The sequence below is a fragment of the Hibiscus syriacus genome, unplaced genomic scaffold (genome assembly GCF_006381635.1).
Source record: "Hibiscus syriacus cultivar Baekdansim isolate YM2019G1 unplaced genomic scaffold, ASM638163v2 tig00000477_pilon, whole genome shotgun sequence".
NCBI lineage: Eukaryota > Viridiplantae > Streptophyta > Magnoliopsida > Malvales > Malvaceae > Hibiscus > Hibiscus syriacus.
In genome coordinates this window covers 1,314,283-1,329,708 of record NW_024061790.1, presented here as the reverse complement: position 1 = coordinate 1,329,708, position 15,426 = coordinate 1,314,283, and the positions used below count along the sequence as shown (strand labels likewise).

At 36.7% G+C, this 15,426-nt stretch overlaps 1 protein-coding gene and 1 pseudogene across 1 annotated transcript; both read left to right on the top strand.

Moving 5' to 3' along the window:
• The first annotated feature begins 1,111 nt into the window (after positions 1-1,111).
• Positions 1,112-10,688, top strand: LOC120206733 (transcription factor VIP1-like). The gene is made up of 4 exons (XM_039206319.1): positions 1,112-1,768; positions 1,992-2,124; positions 9,860-9,944; positions 10,409-10,688. The coding sequence occupies exons 1-4, from the start codon at positions 1,230-1,232 to the stop codon at positions 10,663-10,665; spliced, it is 1,014 nt and encodes a 337-aa protein (XP_039062250.1). The 5' UTR covers positions 1,112-1,229; the 3' UTR covers positions 10,666-10,688.
• Positions 10,689-12,709: 2,021 nt separating this feature from the next.
• On the top strand, positions 12,710-15,084 carry LOC120206407 (annotated as a pseudogene).
• Positions 15,085-15,426: the final 342 nt, after the last annotated feature.

Here is a 15,426-nt window from a genome sequence, read left to right as displayed (position 1 = left end):
AAATAAGATATTTGATATCTAGATGATTATTTTATAGGAAAACTATAATTTAGAATTATACTTGTATTAAAGGTAAATTATACTCATAATTTAATTACGAGTTTGATATTATATATTTTATTTTTTAAGAGTTATAAATAAATTATTTATGTAAAATATTGTTACAAATAAATTGTTCATTATTTAATATTAGATGAAAAAACAACGTAGTTTAATAGAATTATGGTTTTATTTTTTAAAATCTATATAATTTATCAATTTAGTTTTAATATAGAATAATTAAATGAATTTAACAATCATATTTAGCATGAATTAAGTGGCTTCTGTAGTAAAAGAATTTGTTATATTCCTGAAGATTCGGGTTCAAGCACCATAGATGTCAATGGTGTAAGCTTTCAATGTCAAGAGGTTAAAAATTATCTTTAAACAGATACTATTTGTACTTAACCCAGATTAATAAAAAAATCATATTTAAAATTTCAATCATTTTAATATTTATTCTTATCCTAAATTGCTTGATCTTCTTCTAAAAATATTATATTACCTTTTTTGATACTTTTATTATATAATAATAGTTTAACAATAACTTCTTGTTACTCTGTGGCATAATAAAGTTATCCAATTACTGTATTGATTCGATGAGGTTGATTGGTTTGATAGTATCTCAAAGAAAAATTGATGAATTTTTTTAAGTATTAAGTAGGTTGATATCGTTTAAGCAGATTTCGAGTTCGAGTCATTATGTATTCAGAAAATCTCCGCTGAAAGACACACTCATCAAAACTATGTGTGCGGGTCGATCCTTATCTTAATTTTATGAACAATACCTCAAACAATTCCAACATTTCAATCCATGTTCAAAATAGTTCCTCCCTTTTAGACCAATATAAGGACCGTTCTTCGAGGGATGAGAGACGAATTATTGCAAGTAAGCCAGACCAAGGGTAGAACTTAGCATTGATCCCATCAATTTTATTTTATGTAAAAAATAAAAAAAAAGGACGAGACACTAAATTTTGACATAATAAAGGTACTAAAACATAATTAATCTTGTTCAACCTGTCTTACTCATATATATTTAAAGCAAAAGGCCTCCTCAGTAAGGCACAAGCTCTCTCAACTCTAATAATTTTCACACCACTTGTAACAATAATACCAATATTCTTCTCCACCTAGCCGCCGCCGGCGGAGCCGCCGTTATCTCCGCCTATTTCTAGAAGAGGAAGAAGATGGAGCAGAAGATGAGAATGGAGATAGACCAGATGCCTCCACGTGGAGCTCACCATAGGCGAGCCCATTCGGATACAACTTTCCGTTTCGACGATCTTCTCCTCTTCGACCCGTCGGACCTCGATCTTTCATTCCTTGACCTTCCCGATTCCTCCCCTAATCCCTCTCTTCCACCTGTCGCACCTGTGCCCGCTGAATCCTCTGACGACTCCTCATCCAACTGCCTTCCTCGCTCCGCCCAAACTAACCCTAGGCAAATCTCTTCCCACCGCCGTAGCGTTTCCGTTGACTCTGATTTCTTTGACGAACTCGGATTGACTGGTCCCGCGATTTCCGGAGGTGCCGGGGATGAGAAATTTGACGGGAAAAGAGGTGTGGGAGAGAAGAGGGTTCACCACAGGCATAGTAACTCGATGGATGGTTCAACTACGACATCGTTTGACGTTGAGTCCTTCATGGCCGTTGATGGTGTTAAGAAAGCTATGGCTCCTGATGGACTCGCTGAGCTTGCCCTTATCGATCCCAAAAGAGCTAAGAGGTAGAATCGCCCCCCCCCAACAACACACACAATTAAAATAAACTTAATTATATATGATTTCAGTTGAATTATTTCTTTGTCTGTTCTTCACCAAAAACAATGTTATTGTACTAAATAATTTGCTTTAATCATAAAAGGGTGGGAAAGATGTTGTTTTGTGAAGGTAATTAGCTGATGCAATAATTTTGCTCAACTACATTAAGGTTTTTTCTCGGTGTTGTAGGATTCTGGCTAACAGGCAATCGGCTGCGCGTTCAAAGGAGAGGAAGATTAGATATACGAGTGAACTGGAGAAGAAGGTCCAGACTCTTCAGACAGAAGCTACCAATCTCTCCGCACAGCTCACAAAATTACAGGTAAATTCACTTAATGCCTCTCTTCGGTTTGGCTTTACAGCTTTCACTTTACATATCATTCATGTGATCCTTTGCTCACTTCTTGAATGTCGACTTTAGTGGTTCATGTAATTAAATGTTCTTTTTTGGTCATGTTATAATATAATACCTCAATCATTTAATTGCAATTTTTACAATTTCCAAAGTCTGAGTCTGCTCTTTGTGATTGTATTTCCTATCTTAATTATATTAGGGTTTTGCTATTGATTAGGATTTTATGTACGTATGGCTATATGAATTAAAGGAATGCTTGCATATTTGTTTATAGGTAGGTCATATCAGATACATAATCATTGCAATAATTTCCGAAGAATTTACCCATTTCATTTCGGACTGTTGATAAAGAGTAAACAACATAGTGGAGAAGAAAATGAACTCTTTTTTATTTATATATTGTGAATGGTGAAAATACATCTTTTTATAGGAAAAGTTAGAAGTAATTTTCTATTAGAAGTAAACTACTTAGTAGTTATCCTTATCTATCTAACTTTCTAGGAGTTAGTGTTATATTAAAATACTAACTAATTATCCTTATCTATCGCATAACCTACACTCCCCCTCAAGTTGGGGAGTAAATGTTGAAAAGACCCAACTTGGATATAATCTCATCAAAGGTAATTATTGGAAGTGCTTTGGTGAGAATATCTGTTAACTGATTCTTCGTTTAAACATAATTGAGCTTCACCTTTCCACCATTCACCTTTTCAGAGATGAAATGTCTGTCAATATCCACATGCTTCTTTCAGTCATGATGAACTGGATTCTTTGCAATACTTATTGCAAATTTACTGTCACATTGAAGTTCAAACCATTTGTTGGCACATAACCCCAGCTCAGTTAACATTCTTTGAAGCCAAATTCCTTTGCAAATCCCAATTTCCATTGCTCTAAATTCTGCTTCTGCACTACTTCGAGACACCACCGCCTGTTTTTTACTTATCCAAGTAACCAGATTTCCCCAAACAAATGAACAATAACCAGTTGCAGATCTTCTATCCGTTAATTCACCTGCCCAACTTGAATCCAAAAAAATTCTTACTGTTCTATAATCACTCTTTCTAAAAATTAACCTATCTCATGGTGTCATTTTCAAGTATCTTAGAATTCTATTCACAACCTCTAAATGTTCTTCTCTTGGATCATTCATATATTGACTTACTAAACTGACAAGGAACGCAATATCAGGTCTAGTAAGTGATAAATAAATTAGTTTACCTACTAGCCTTTGATACTGTTCTTTGTTCACAGGACTTCCCAATTCTTCTCCCCTTAGCTTAAGATTTGCTTCCATGGGTGTTTCTGTCGGCTTACATCCTTTCATTCCAGTTTCTGATAGTAGATCAAGGATATATTTCCTTTGGTTGATCACTATTCCTTCTTTTGACCTTGCAACCTCCATGCCTAAAAAATACCGTAAGGTTCCCAAGTCTTTGGTTTCGAACTCCTTCGCCAATAGCTTTTTCAATCTTTCTATCTCCATACAATCATCACCTGTTAGAATGATATCATCCACATAGACAATCAAAATTGCCTTTTTGTTGTTTAAAGCTGTTTTGACAAATAAAGTGTGATCCGATTGACATTGCTTGTAACCATCCTGAATAATCACCTTTGTAAATATGTCAAACCAGGCTCTTGGAGATTGCTTAAGTCCATACAAGGACTTTAGTAATCTACATCCTTTTCCTGTATTACTCTTCACACCCGGTGGAATTCGCATATATACTTCCTCCAAGTTTTCGTTTAGAAATGTGTTTTTGATGTCTAACTGATGAAGCACCTAATTCTCATTAACTGCTAATGACAGTAACACTCTCACAGTGTTTAGTTTTTCTACCGGAGCAAACGTTTCATGATAATCAACTCCAAAAGATTGAGTGAATCCTTTCGCCACTAATCTCTCCTTATATCTTTCAATGCTACCATTAGCTTTGTATTTTACCGTGAATACCTATTTATAGCCAACTGTTTTTTTATCTTTCGGAAGATCAACTATAATCTAAGTATTGTTGTTTTCCAGTGCTTGTAATTCCTCTTCTACTGCCTTTTTCTACTTGGGATCTTTCAATGCTTCTTCCACCGTATCTGAAACAGTAATGCTATCTACACTTGCTGTAAAGTTCTTAAAACAAGGCGTTAGCTTTCCATATGCAACAAATCTCTCAATTAGATAATTTTTGCATTTTCTTACTCCTTTCCTTTGAGCAATCGGCAAATCATTATCATCAATTAAAGCATTTAATTCAGTGGAAGAACTCTGATTACATTCTTCATTCTCCAAAGGATTCTCGTTCGAATCCGGTTCATGACAGTGTCCATGCTGTGTGGGAAACTCGGAATTAGGTTTAGGGATTGATTTAGAAATTGGTTTTTGTCGTTTCTTGTAAATCTGCAACTCAGATTGAGGTATTTGAGGTGAAGTGATATGTTGATCATGCCGAGGTAAATGTGTTTCGATAGACTGGTTTGGCAAGGATACGTTTTTTGGGTTCGATAGTGTTGTTTGGTCTGGCTATAGCGATTTTGTAGGCTTATTCGACTGGTTTAACTGGTTTGACAGTGCTAGTTGATCAAAAAGAGCTGGCTGCAAATCAAGTGATAATTGTTGTGAGTCAACAAACTGATATTCATTAAATGACTCCCCTGAATAGCAGTTTTAAGTAAAAAATGTGTTTTTCAAAGAAAGTAACGTCTATAGTAATAAAGAATTTCTTTGTACAAGGATAATAACACCGAAAGCCCTTTTGAGTCGATGAATAACCCAGAAATACACATCGAAATGCTCGAGGATCTAATTTGGACCTGAAAAGGACATTGTTATGAACTAACACATTACAACCAAAAACTCTAAGGGGCAACAATGAAGTCATCGGTTTAAAATTGAGAAAAAACTGAAGAAAAACATCTCTCGGACACTTAAATTGTAACGGTTTACTAGGGAGATGGTTAATCAAATATGTGGCAGTTAAAAGGGCTTCCCCCAAAAAATAGCTGGGAACATTTGTGAAAAAAAATAGAGATCAAGTAACTTCAAGAAGATGTCTGTGTTTTGCTCAACAATCCCATTTTGTTGAGGAGAATTGACACATGAAGTAAGATGAATAATCCCGATTTTCTGAAAGAAAAAACCCAAAACATTGGCAAAATACTCATTACCATTTTCAGAATGAAACATTTGGATTGAACACTGAAATTGAGTTTCAACCATCTTATAGAACCATTTAAATATTTCACAAGCTTCAGATTTGGTTTTCATGAGAAAGGTCCAGGTAGTACGAGTGTGATCATCAATAAATGAAATAAACCACCGAAACCCATGTAAAGATGCGACCCGAGATGGTCCCCAAATATCACTATAGATCATGGTAAATGGTTTGGACGGTTTATATGGAGAAGGTATATAAACACTCTTAGTTTGTTTAGCAAGTGGACAAATATCACAAGAAAAAGATTTTGGACTTTTATTGACAAACAAATGTGGAAACAATTTTTCAAGATAAAAGAAATTGGGATGTTCTAAACGAAAATGCAATAACACAACATCGGTTGAAGGTTCAAGTAAAGGAAATTGTTGTGTAACATAGAAGGAAGTAGGTGGGTGGGAAAATAAAGTTGTTGGAAGTAGATAAAGACCCCCCACAAAGCCTAGCACTGCCAATCTAGAATCCTGAAATTCACAAAAATCAGAGTTAAATTTCGTGGTACAGTATAAATCGACAGACAACTTGCTAATGGAGATAAGATTGCAAGTGAGATTGGGAACATAAAGAACATGAGATAATAAAATGTCCTGATTTATTCGAATAGACCCATGACCGACAACACCAGATAGAGAACCATCAGCTGTTCGAATATGAGAGATAGACGAGTCGGCATGAAAAGTGTGAAAGAGCCGAAAATCACCTGTCATATGATCACTTGCACCAGAATCCACAATCTAAGTAGGAGTGGTGGATGTATTAGCCAAAGTAGCAGAAGGAATTCTACCTGCAGGGTACTGATTGGGAATGAGTGTTTAACTGACTAAAAAACTGCTGCAACTCTTCCATTTGTTTTTTAGTAAACGAACTTCCTTGTAAATCAGTATTCACAACACAGTTTCCTTGAGTATCACGTTGTTGATGCTGTTTTGAAGACTTCCTATCAGTAATTTCCAACAGAATCCTGCAGATGGCCAACCTTCTTACAGTAGTCACACAAAGGTCTCCCCTTCTTTGGCCGAGTAGTAGTTTGAGAGTGAGTGAGCAATGCAGACCCTTCAGCGGGCTACGAATCAGGAAGCATAACGGTATGTCGACTTTCTTTGCGTCGTACTGCAAAGAATATTTCCTGGATTGAAGGAAGAGGTTTGAGTCCTAATACTCGTCCTCGGACTTCATCAAGATCCCGATGCAAACCAGACAAAAATTGGAATATCCGGCGCTATTTAACAATTTTCTTGAATAGAGCGGCATCTTCTACACACCTCCATTCATGGGATTCGAACAAATCAAGTTGCTGCCATAGGCGCGACATTAGAGTAAAATACTGATTCACGGTCATGTTGTCTTGTTTGAGATTGGCAAGTTGACACTCGATCCCAAATAAAGCAGCAGAATTTTCCATATTCGAATGCATCGCCTTTGCAACACTCCAAATTTCAGTCGCTGTTTCATACAGCAGAAAGTTTTCCCCCACAGCAGGAATCATGGAATTGATGAGCCATGACATAATCATGGTATTCTCACTTAGCCAGGTTGAATATTCAGGATCCGTCACAGCGGGAATTGGTTTGGTCTCCAAAAGATATTGTTGTTTGCACCGACCGGTTATATAAAGGCGGACAGATTGGGACCGAGGGATATAATTGTCACCATTCAATCGGTGACAGGTGATAGAGGCTGAAGAAACATCATAAAGGTTTGAATGGGGCGAATTAACGAGGAATTCCGAAGTGATCTCCGATGAAGAAGTGGCGGAATTCATGATCAACGGCTAGATTTAGGGTAAAAAAATCGGCTAGATTTAGGTGAAGGATAGGTCACATACTAAGGATGGCAAACGGCTACAATTTCATGGATTCCGCATCGCACCCGCTCCAATTGAGACAAGGATGGGTATAATTTTAGTGGGTAGTGGGCGGGTGTGGATTTAGAAAGTGGTACTCGTCGCCCAGCTAAATATCCATTACATTTTGGATCATTATGAATTTAGGTGTAATTTTAGAGACTAATTTATAAATCCTAATATTGTATAAGATATAACTGGTTATTTAACCAAATATTAGGGATAAGTTAAGTTTATGCATAATTTTTTCCTTTCAAACCTCTCATTAGTCATTACTGCGCCGATCTTCAAAGACAGTTTGGGTTCTACGTATTTCTCAGTTTCATTTGTTACTATCATGTTTCTACCGATCTTCAAATGATGTTGGATTTTGTGGTGTTTTTGGTATAAAGGATTCACTGTCTTAGGATATTGGAAGGGATTGCATAATAAAATACTCATTTTTTAGTTAAAATGTCGAAATCTTATATCAATCTGCATGCATTGATACTGGTTGGAACAGATCAAAACTTATCGAAACTGTGAAAACGTACTGAAATTCGGATTGGAATGGAGCTTAGACTACTTGATATCAGTTTAGGGCAAAATGAGTAAGTACTAGTTTTATTTATGTGTTTGTTGCTTATGTATAACTTAAGTTTGATGTCAAGCGGGTCTAGCCGGGTACATATCTAGTTGGGTAGTGGGTGTGGGGATGGATTTGAGAATGTACCCGCGTGGGCGGGTGTGGATTTGAAAATTTTTACCCATCATGGGCGGTGGGCGGGTGGTGGATTGAAAAATATTAGGTAGGTATGGGGATGGGGGAGGGAGTATCCGCACCCGACCCGCCCGTTTGCCATCCCTATCACATACCATGTTGATAAAGAGTAAACAACATAGTCGAGAAGAAAATGAACTCTTTATTTATATATTGTGAATGGTGAAAATACATCTTTTTATAGGAAAAGTTAGGAGTAAGTTTTCTATTAGAAGTAAACTACTTAGTAGTTATCCTTATCTATCTAACCTTCTAAGAGTTAGTGTTATATTAAAATACTAACTAATTATCCTTATCTATCGCATAACCTACAGGGACTGTATTCTATTTACTACTATTTCAGAAATCTAGTAGTTTCTGTTCCTTTGTGGTGGTGGTGGTTAAGGATGGCAAACGGGTACAATTTCGTGGATTCCGCACCGCACTCGCTCCAATTGGGGCAGGGATGGGTATAATTTTAGTGGGTAGTGGGCGGGTGTGGATTTAGAAAGTGGTACTCGTCGCGGGTAGTGGGCGGGTAATGGGTTTGACACCTTACTCGCCCCGCATTCGCCCGCCCAGCTAAATATCCATTACATTTTGGACCATTATGAATTTAGGTGTAATTTTAGAGACTAATTTATAAATCCTAATATTGTATAAGATATAACTGGTTATTTAACCAAATATTAGGGATAAGTTAAGTTTATGCATAATTTTTTTTCCTTTCAAACCTCTCATTAGTCATTACTACGCCGATCTTCAAAGACAGTTTGGGTTCTACGTATTTCTCAGTTTCATTTGTTACTATCATGTTTCTTGCCGATCTTCAAATGATGTTGGATTTTGTGGTGTTTTTGGTATACAGGATTCACTGTCTTAGGATATTGGAAGGGATTGCATAATAAAATACTCATTTTTTAGTTAAAATGTCGAAATCTTATATCAATCTGCATGCATTGATACTGGTTGGAACAGATCAAAACTTATCGAAACTGTGAAAACGTACTGAAATTCGGATTGGAATGGAGCTTAGACTACTTGATATCAGTTTAGGGCAAAATGAGTAAGTATTAGTTTTATTTATGTGTTTGTTGCTTATGTATAACTTAAGTTTGATGTCAAGCGGGTCTAGCCTGGTACATCTCTAGTTGGGTAGTGGGTGTGGGGATAGATTTGAGAATGTACCCGCGTGGGCGGGTGTGGATTTGAAAATTTTTACCCATCATGGGCGGTGGGCGGGTGGTGGATTGAAAAATATTAGGTAGGTATGGGGATGGGGGAGGGAGTATCCGCACCCGACCCGCCCGTTTGCCATCCCTAGTGGTGGTTGATTGGTTGGGCAGAAACTTGAGACTGTTTTGTACATCCATAGCAGTTCTTTTGTGTATGGATGCATGGAATTTTCTTATTCGAAGAAGGGCCACCTGTAATTAAGGCTTTTTCTGCTTTTGTCTAAGCTAATTAATATTGACAGTATGTTTAGCTCGTTGCACCTCTTTGAGAAGTTCTATCGAGTCTTTTGTTCTGTGAACTGTATTTTTGACACACCTAAGTACCTTGTGTAACGCCAATCGTTGATCAATGCTTGAATGTTGGGAAAAAGACAGCACTATGCACTTTATTTAATCATACCTTGGAATGAAGCGAAGGCTGATTCACCATTTTGGCATAGCTTTTCAACTGTTCCATATCGATCCTTTTTTCGGTTCTGCTTCCACATTATAAGCCATGCACTAGCAAATAAAATAGCATTCCTGCGATAAAACAGGCTTGGTTGGTTTTCAATCCATGGCAACTGTTTTCTGCTAACCTGGAAAGCAGTTGTTTTGCATCTTTGAGGCTCAAATATTTGTTTACTTCTCTCACATTGAAGGAAAACAATTCTAATGTATTTCAACTATAATGCAGAGAGACACTACCGGGCTGGCTAATGAGAATAAGGAACTGAAACTACGGCTACAGGCTATGGAGCAACAAACACATCTTAGAGATGGTATGCATACTTTTCTCATTTTTTACTACATGTTGCAACTATTCTGGTGGTGAAATTGAGCATCGTAATGAATAGGCATCAATTTTATATTCTTAAGGATTGATAAAACCATCAAAACTATGTCATTTCATAGTTAAGTGAATCTATCATGTAGATCCTGTGGGTTTCATAATTTAAGTAAATAAACCATAAATTTATATGTGCAAAAATAAAGACTTAGTTAATATGGAATGGAAAAGAGGCCCGTTAACCCTTAAATATATAGTACAGGAAAGATAGCATTATGGCATGAAAAGATTCACATTTTTTGCTTGTATATGGTTTTCAGATGCCTTACAGATATTGCCATTATTATACAATTTTCATTTTAACCAATTCCTACGATCTCATAAAATAGGCAAGATAGCAAACAAGTTAGGCGTGAAGGTACTTATATATTTGGTCTTTACTTTTCTGCTCTGTAGCTTTGCATGAAAAATTGAGGGAAGAAGTTCAACGGCTTAGGATACAACCTGGCCAAGTGTCCACGATGAATGGAAATCCTTTCAATAGAGGAGTGCCGCCTCAATTTTTACCCCATCAACCTGCTCCACATACCTTTGGTGTACTGCAGAGACTGCAACAACAGCAACAGCAGCAGGTGCCTCAGTCATCCACCAACAACCAAACTTTGAACGGTCAGCCTCAACCTCGCCTTACCGATTTTAACCAGAGGGCATAGTTTCATGTTGGAAAGAAATGCTTTGCAAGTTAGGCGTGAAGGTACTTATATATTTGGTCTTTACTTTTCTGCTCTGTAGCTTTGCATGAAAAATTGAGGGAAGAAGTTCAACGGCTTAGGATACAACCTGGCCAAGTGTCCACGATGAATGGAAATCCTTTCAATAGAGGAGTGCCGCCTCAATTTTTACCCCATCAACCTGCTCCACATACCTTTGGTGTACTGCAGAGACTGCAACAACAGCAACAGCAGCAGGTGCCTCAGTCATCCACCAACAACCAAACTTTGAACGGTCAGCCTCAACCTCGCCTTACCGATTTTAACCAGAGGGCATAGTTTCATGTTGGAAAGAAATGCTTTGCAAGCATAAGAAAATTCATTCAATGTAAGCATCTTGTAGATAGAAATATGTGTAGGCATTGCAGGGTAAAGTTGTGAAAGAATCTTGCTGGGATCAGTCCCTTTGTATCTGTTTCGCAAATGGCTTTACAGTAGAGAAATGAACCGAGATGATGTTGTTTAAAGAGGTTAGGTCCTAATTATATAGCATAATTGATGGGTGGATGATTGTTATTGTTGTAACAAATCTTTATAATTAGAATAATAATTATTCACTGGTGTTGGTATATGACTTAGATGTATTAAACATGTTATGTTATTCTTATTTAATGTATATATCTAAAATTTACAGATTATCTCAATTGATGAAAATGGTGCAACTGTAGCCACAAGGATTACATTTTAATCTTCTCGTATGTTACAACTTATAATGATTTACAAGCTTTCTTGTATGTTACAACTAATAACATATTTGTATCTAATACTTATCCAATGTTGTGGATTGTTGTCTCGGTCATTAATAAAAACGAGGTTAAACTATGTAGATGAGAATAAAAGTACCTATGAATTCAGCGCCCAAACAATTCCGGTGCTGTGTTAACATGGAGGAGGAGCCAATAGCCTTTCTAGGGGTGAGTAAAACTTGACTCGACTCCAAAAATCATTTTTTTGACTCGATTTGAATTCAATTCGAGTTGTAATTTCGTAAACTCGACTCGACTTAAAAAAATTTCAAGTTCAAATCGAGTTGTAAAATACAACTCGAATAACCATAAATTTTTAATAATTAGTAAATTGAGTTTAAAGTTTAAGTCGAATTCCTCAACTATGTATGATATATGTATATCACATGTGAACAAAATATGAAGAAATGTACACATATTTTATATGGTTATAAAAAATCATTTAAACTGAAATCAACTAATATCATAATATTATAAGTATTTATAATTAAATATAAATAGAAACTCAAAATTTGACTCGATTCAACTCGAAAAATTTCAAATCAACTTCAAATTATTAAATAGGACTCGACAACTCGAATCTCAAAATTTTTTGACTTAACTCGATAGAATGCTGCCTCCTAATCTCGTCGAAAGAGAAAAGAGTAACTCAAAATTTAGTAATCATTAGTGTAGTTTACCTAAAAGTATTGATTTATTGGTTCTTAACTTTGAGGTCGTGGGATCGAGTCTCATGGAGGACATTTCATAATTCGGAGGTCTTCTACGGAAGCTGCTCTCAACCTGGTGTTGGGGGCAGCCTACTATCTTATCTCCTCCTAACCCATTACATATGGGAACAAGGGACAACCATTTATAGATTGTTTACTTTATGCCATGTAAAAAAAAACCTGGATCGTTAACTAACCATGGCTATGAATCAGTGGGTCACTTTCAGTTCAGCATCGATGAAAAAAAGATACAAAGCAATGGACATGGAGGTTCTTATGAGAAAACAATGGTTTATTTATCATGTTTACATCGAAATAATCATTTTCATTGGATTTGGAGCTACAAAGCTATGGCTGTCAAATCTCAGCATAGATTCCAAGGTATCAGCTTGCTAAACTGTCTTTTTATAAACCAGACATACTCAAGGACATGAAAGTATAATATATCTGAGAAACCTTAAGTGAAAGTTCAAATACCAATTAGGTTACTTTTTTGTATATAGCCTGAAATATTGGCTCTGGTGACCAAATATGGAGCCCGTCATGTTGATGATCATGTTACTCCTTTTCATATTTGTATCCACTGCTTTCTGCTTATTTCGCTTATCAACTTCACCAAAAGCAATGGAGGATATCCCTGGTAGCTTGGGATAGCCTGTAATAGGTGAAAGTTTATCATTTCTGTCAGAACTTTGGAGTCAATCTGGTGTATGCAGTTTTATGCACAATAGACAACAGAGGTAATGAATTAAAACTTTGGGTAGGGTGCCATTTGCGTAACAAATAATGTTTAGATACATGTTCTTATACATACTTTTTTCAACAGATATGGAAAAGTGTTCAAGAGCTTTGTTTTGGGGAGATTCACAGTGTTCATGACTGGCAGAGAAGCAAGCAAAATCTTGTTGACAGGCAAAGATGGGATGGTGAGCTTAAATCTTTTCTACACAGGCCAGCAAGTCTTGGGTCCGAACAGTTTGCTCCAAGCCAATGGTGAAGCACACAAGAAGCTTGGACGTTTGATAGCTGAGCCACTCTCCATTGATGGTTTGAAAAAATACTTCCATTTTATCAACAGTCGGGCAATCGAAACACTGGATCGATGGTCTGGTCGAAGAGTATTGGTCCTTGAAGAGGCTTCTTCAGTTGAGTATTGTAAACAAGTAATTCGTTTTAATGTCGATTTTCAATATAGAAATATTTGAATCGATTCCTTTATAGTTTGCAGTTCACTCTCAAAGTAATTGGCAGCATGATAATGAGCCTTGAACCCAGTGGTGAAGAGCCTTGAACTCATTTCTTCTTCATTTTCTTCCTTGCCTTTCAAGATCCCAGGAACTGCTTTTTATAATGGTATCAAGGTAAAGTTTTGCTCAGCCATGGTTATGTTGTCTGTGTTATTCGGGTTTTAAGTGTCGGATGTGTGTATGCATCCATTAAGGTAAAGTATCACTCCGTATCAATGTCCGGCTATGTCTCGATCCGTCAAAGTTGGGAACTTAAGAGGAAAAATGGAGTGTTATATGACAGGCATGACTTGGGGTAAGTGTTGGTTAGGGATGTGTATGTTATAGGCATGATCATCTTTTTATGGTTTTCCTTTTCATATTTGGAGGACCATACTCCATGTTGAAGTCCTAATGTGTCAAAGGTAGAGATTTTAGTGAAAATAAAGAGTTCGAGTAATATAGTGTAACGAACGAACGATGAGCTTAATAATACATTTTCTGTATTTCCAGTCCCGGGATAGCATGTATGCCATGCTAGACTCAGTCATAGCAAAGAGGAGAAATGGGGAAGTGATCCAACTAGATTTCCTGGGATTCCTTATAATTAAACATAGCAAGGGAACAAATACAGTAGACGATGAAAATAAACTCACTGATCAACAGATGAAGGACAATATCTTGACTCTGCTCGTTGCCGGTCACGACACCACGACTGCAGCTCTTACATGGCTCATCAAAATCCTTGGAGAAATCCCTGCAGTTTTGGAAGAGCTTAGAGTAAAACGTTTACTCGATCTTGTTCAAGCTAAATTCTAATTTTCTTTCCACTTCTGACATTATAAAAAACTCGAATCCCGGGTGACTTTGCAGGAGGAACACATGTAAATTCAAGCAAATAGAAAGGACGGGACCGGTCTTACATGTTCCAAAGTTAATAACATGCCTTACACCAACAAAGTAAGCTTATATACTATAAACCAAATTATTCAAGGCTCACTGTGGACTAATACTTCTCATCACATTAAATCCAGGTTCTTGGTGAAACTCTCAGAAGGGCCACAATTTTACCTTGTTGTTCAAGGAAAGCTGCCCAGGACTTTGAGATTGATGGTATATTAGACTGTTCCAAATGAACAAATATGAAGTGTAGATCGGAAATGACTTCTTTTACTTGATTTTCTAGGATATAACATCGAGAAAGGTTGGTCGATTAGCCTGGATGTCGTTTCAATCCACCATGATCCCGAGACTTTCCCTGATCCTGAAAAGTTTGATCCTGCCAGATTTGATGTAAGCAATCAGCAGTGAAATGTTTGTTTTCTTCTAGGAGGCATGCACTTGACAATATCTATGTATTTCAATTGCAGGCACCTTTAAAGACTTTCAGTTATCTAGGATTCGGTAGTGGACCACGAATGTGCCCTGGCATGAACCTGGCTAAACTCGAAATCTGCATCTTCATCCATCACCTGGTCTGCAGATCAAGTAAGATGATGCAATGTTTAAACTATATATCTTCAATTTGATAACTAAATTATAAAAATGTAATCTCTATCATAGGTGAAGAGCTCTGGAGAAAGATGATTCAATGCAGGCAACGCTAGTTCGTATGCCGAAGAACAAGTATCCGGTTATGGTTGAGCCGCTGTGAAACTTCGCATGCCAAAATCAAGATGAAGGGGAATAATGGGAAGTAGGAGAACGAAAGCATACGAGTGCATGAATTGAAGAAGATAATATAAATCCCACACACACCACCACATAGAAAGGATCAAAATGAGAAGAGAATAAAGATTTGTAACAAAACTATCATTCTGCTAAACTATTTAAAAAGTGCAACTTAGTTCAAATATATGGTAGTGATATAGCAAAGTATACTGGCAAATAAACAAAAATCTCATGGTAATTTTCTAGTTAAGACAACACTTGAAATTCATCCAAAGGGATAAAAATGTCAGATTATTGGAACAAGACGAAGCTTTTCACCTGACAAACGTACGTTTCGAAATGGTGTAGTAA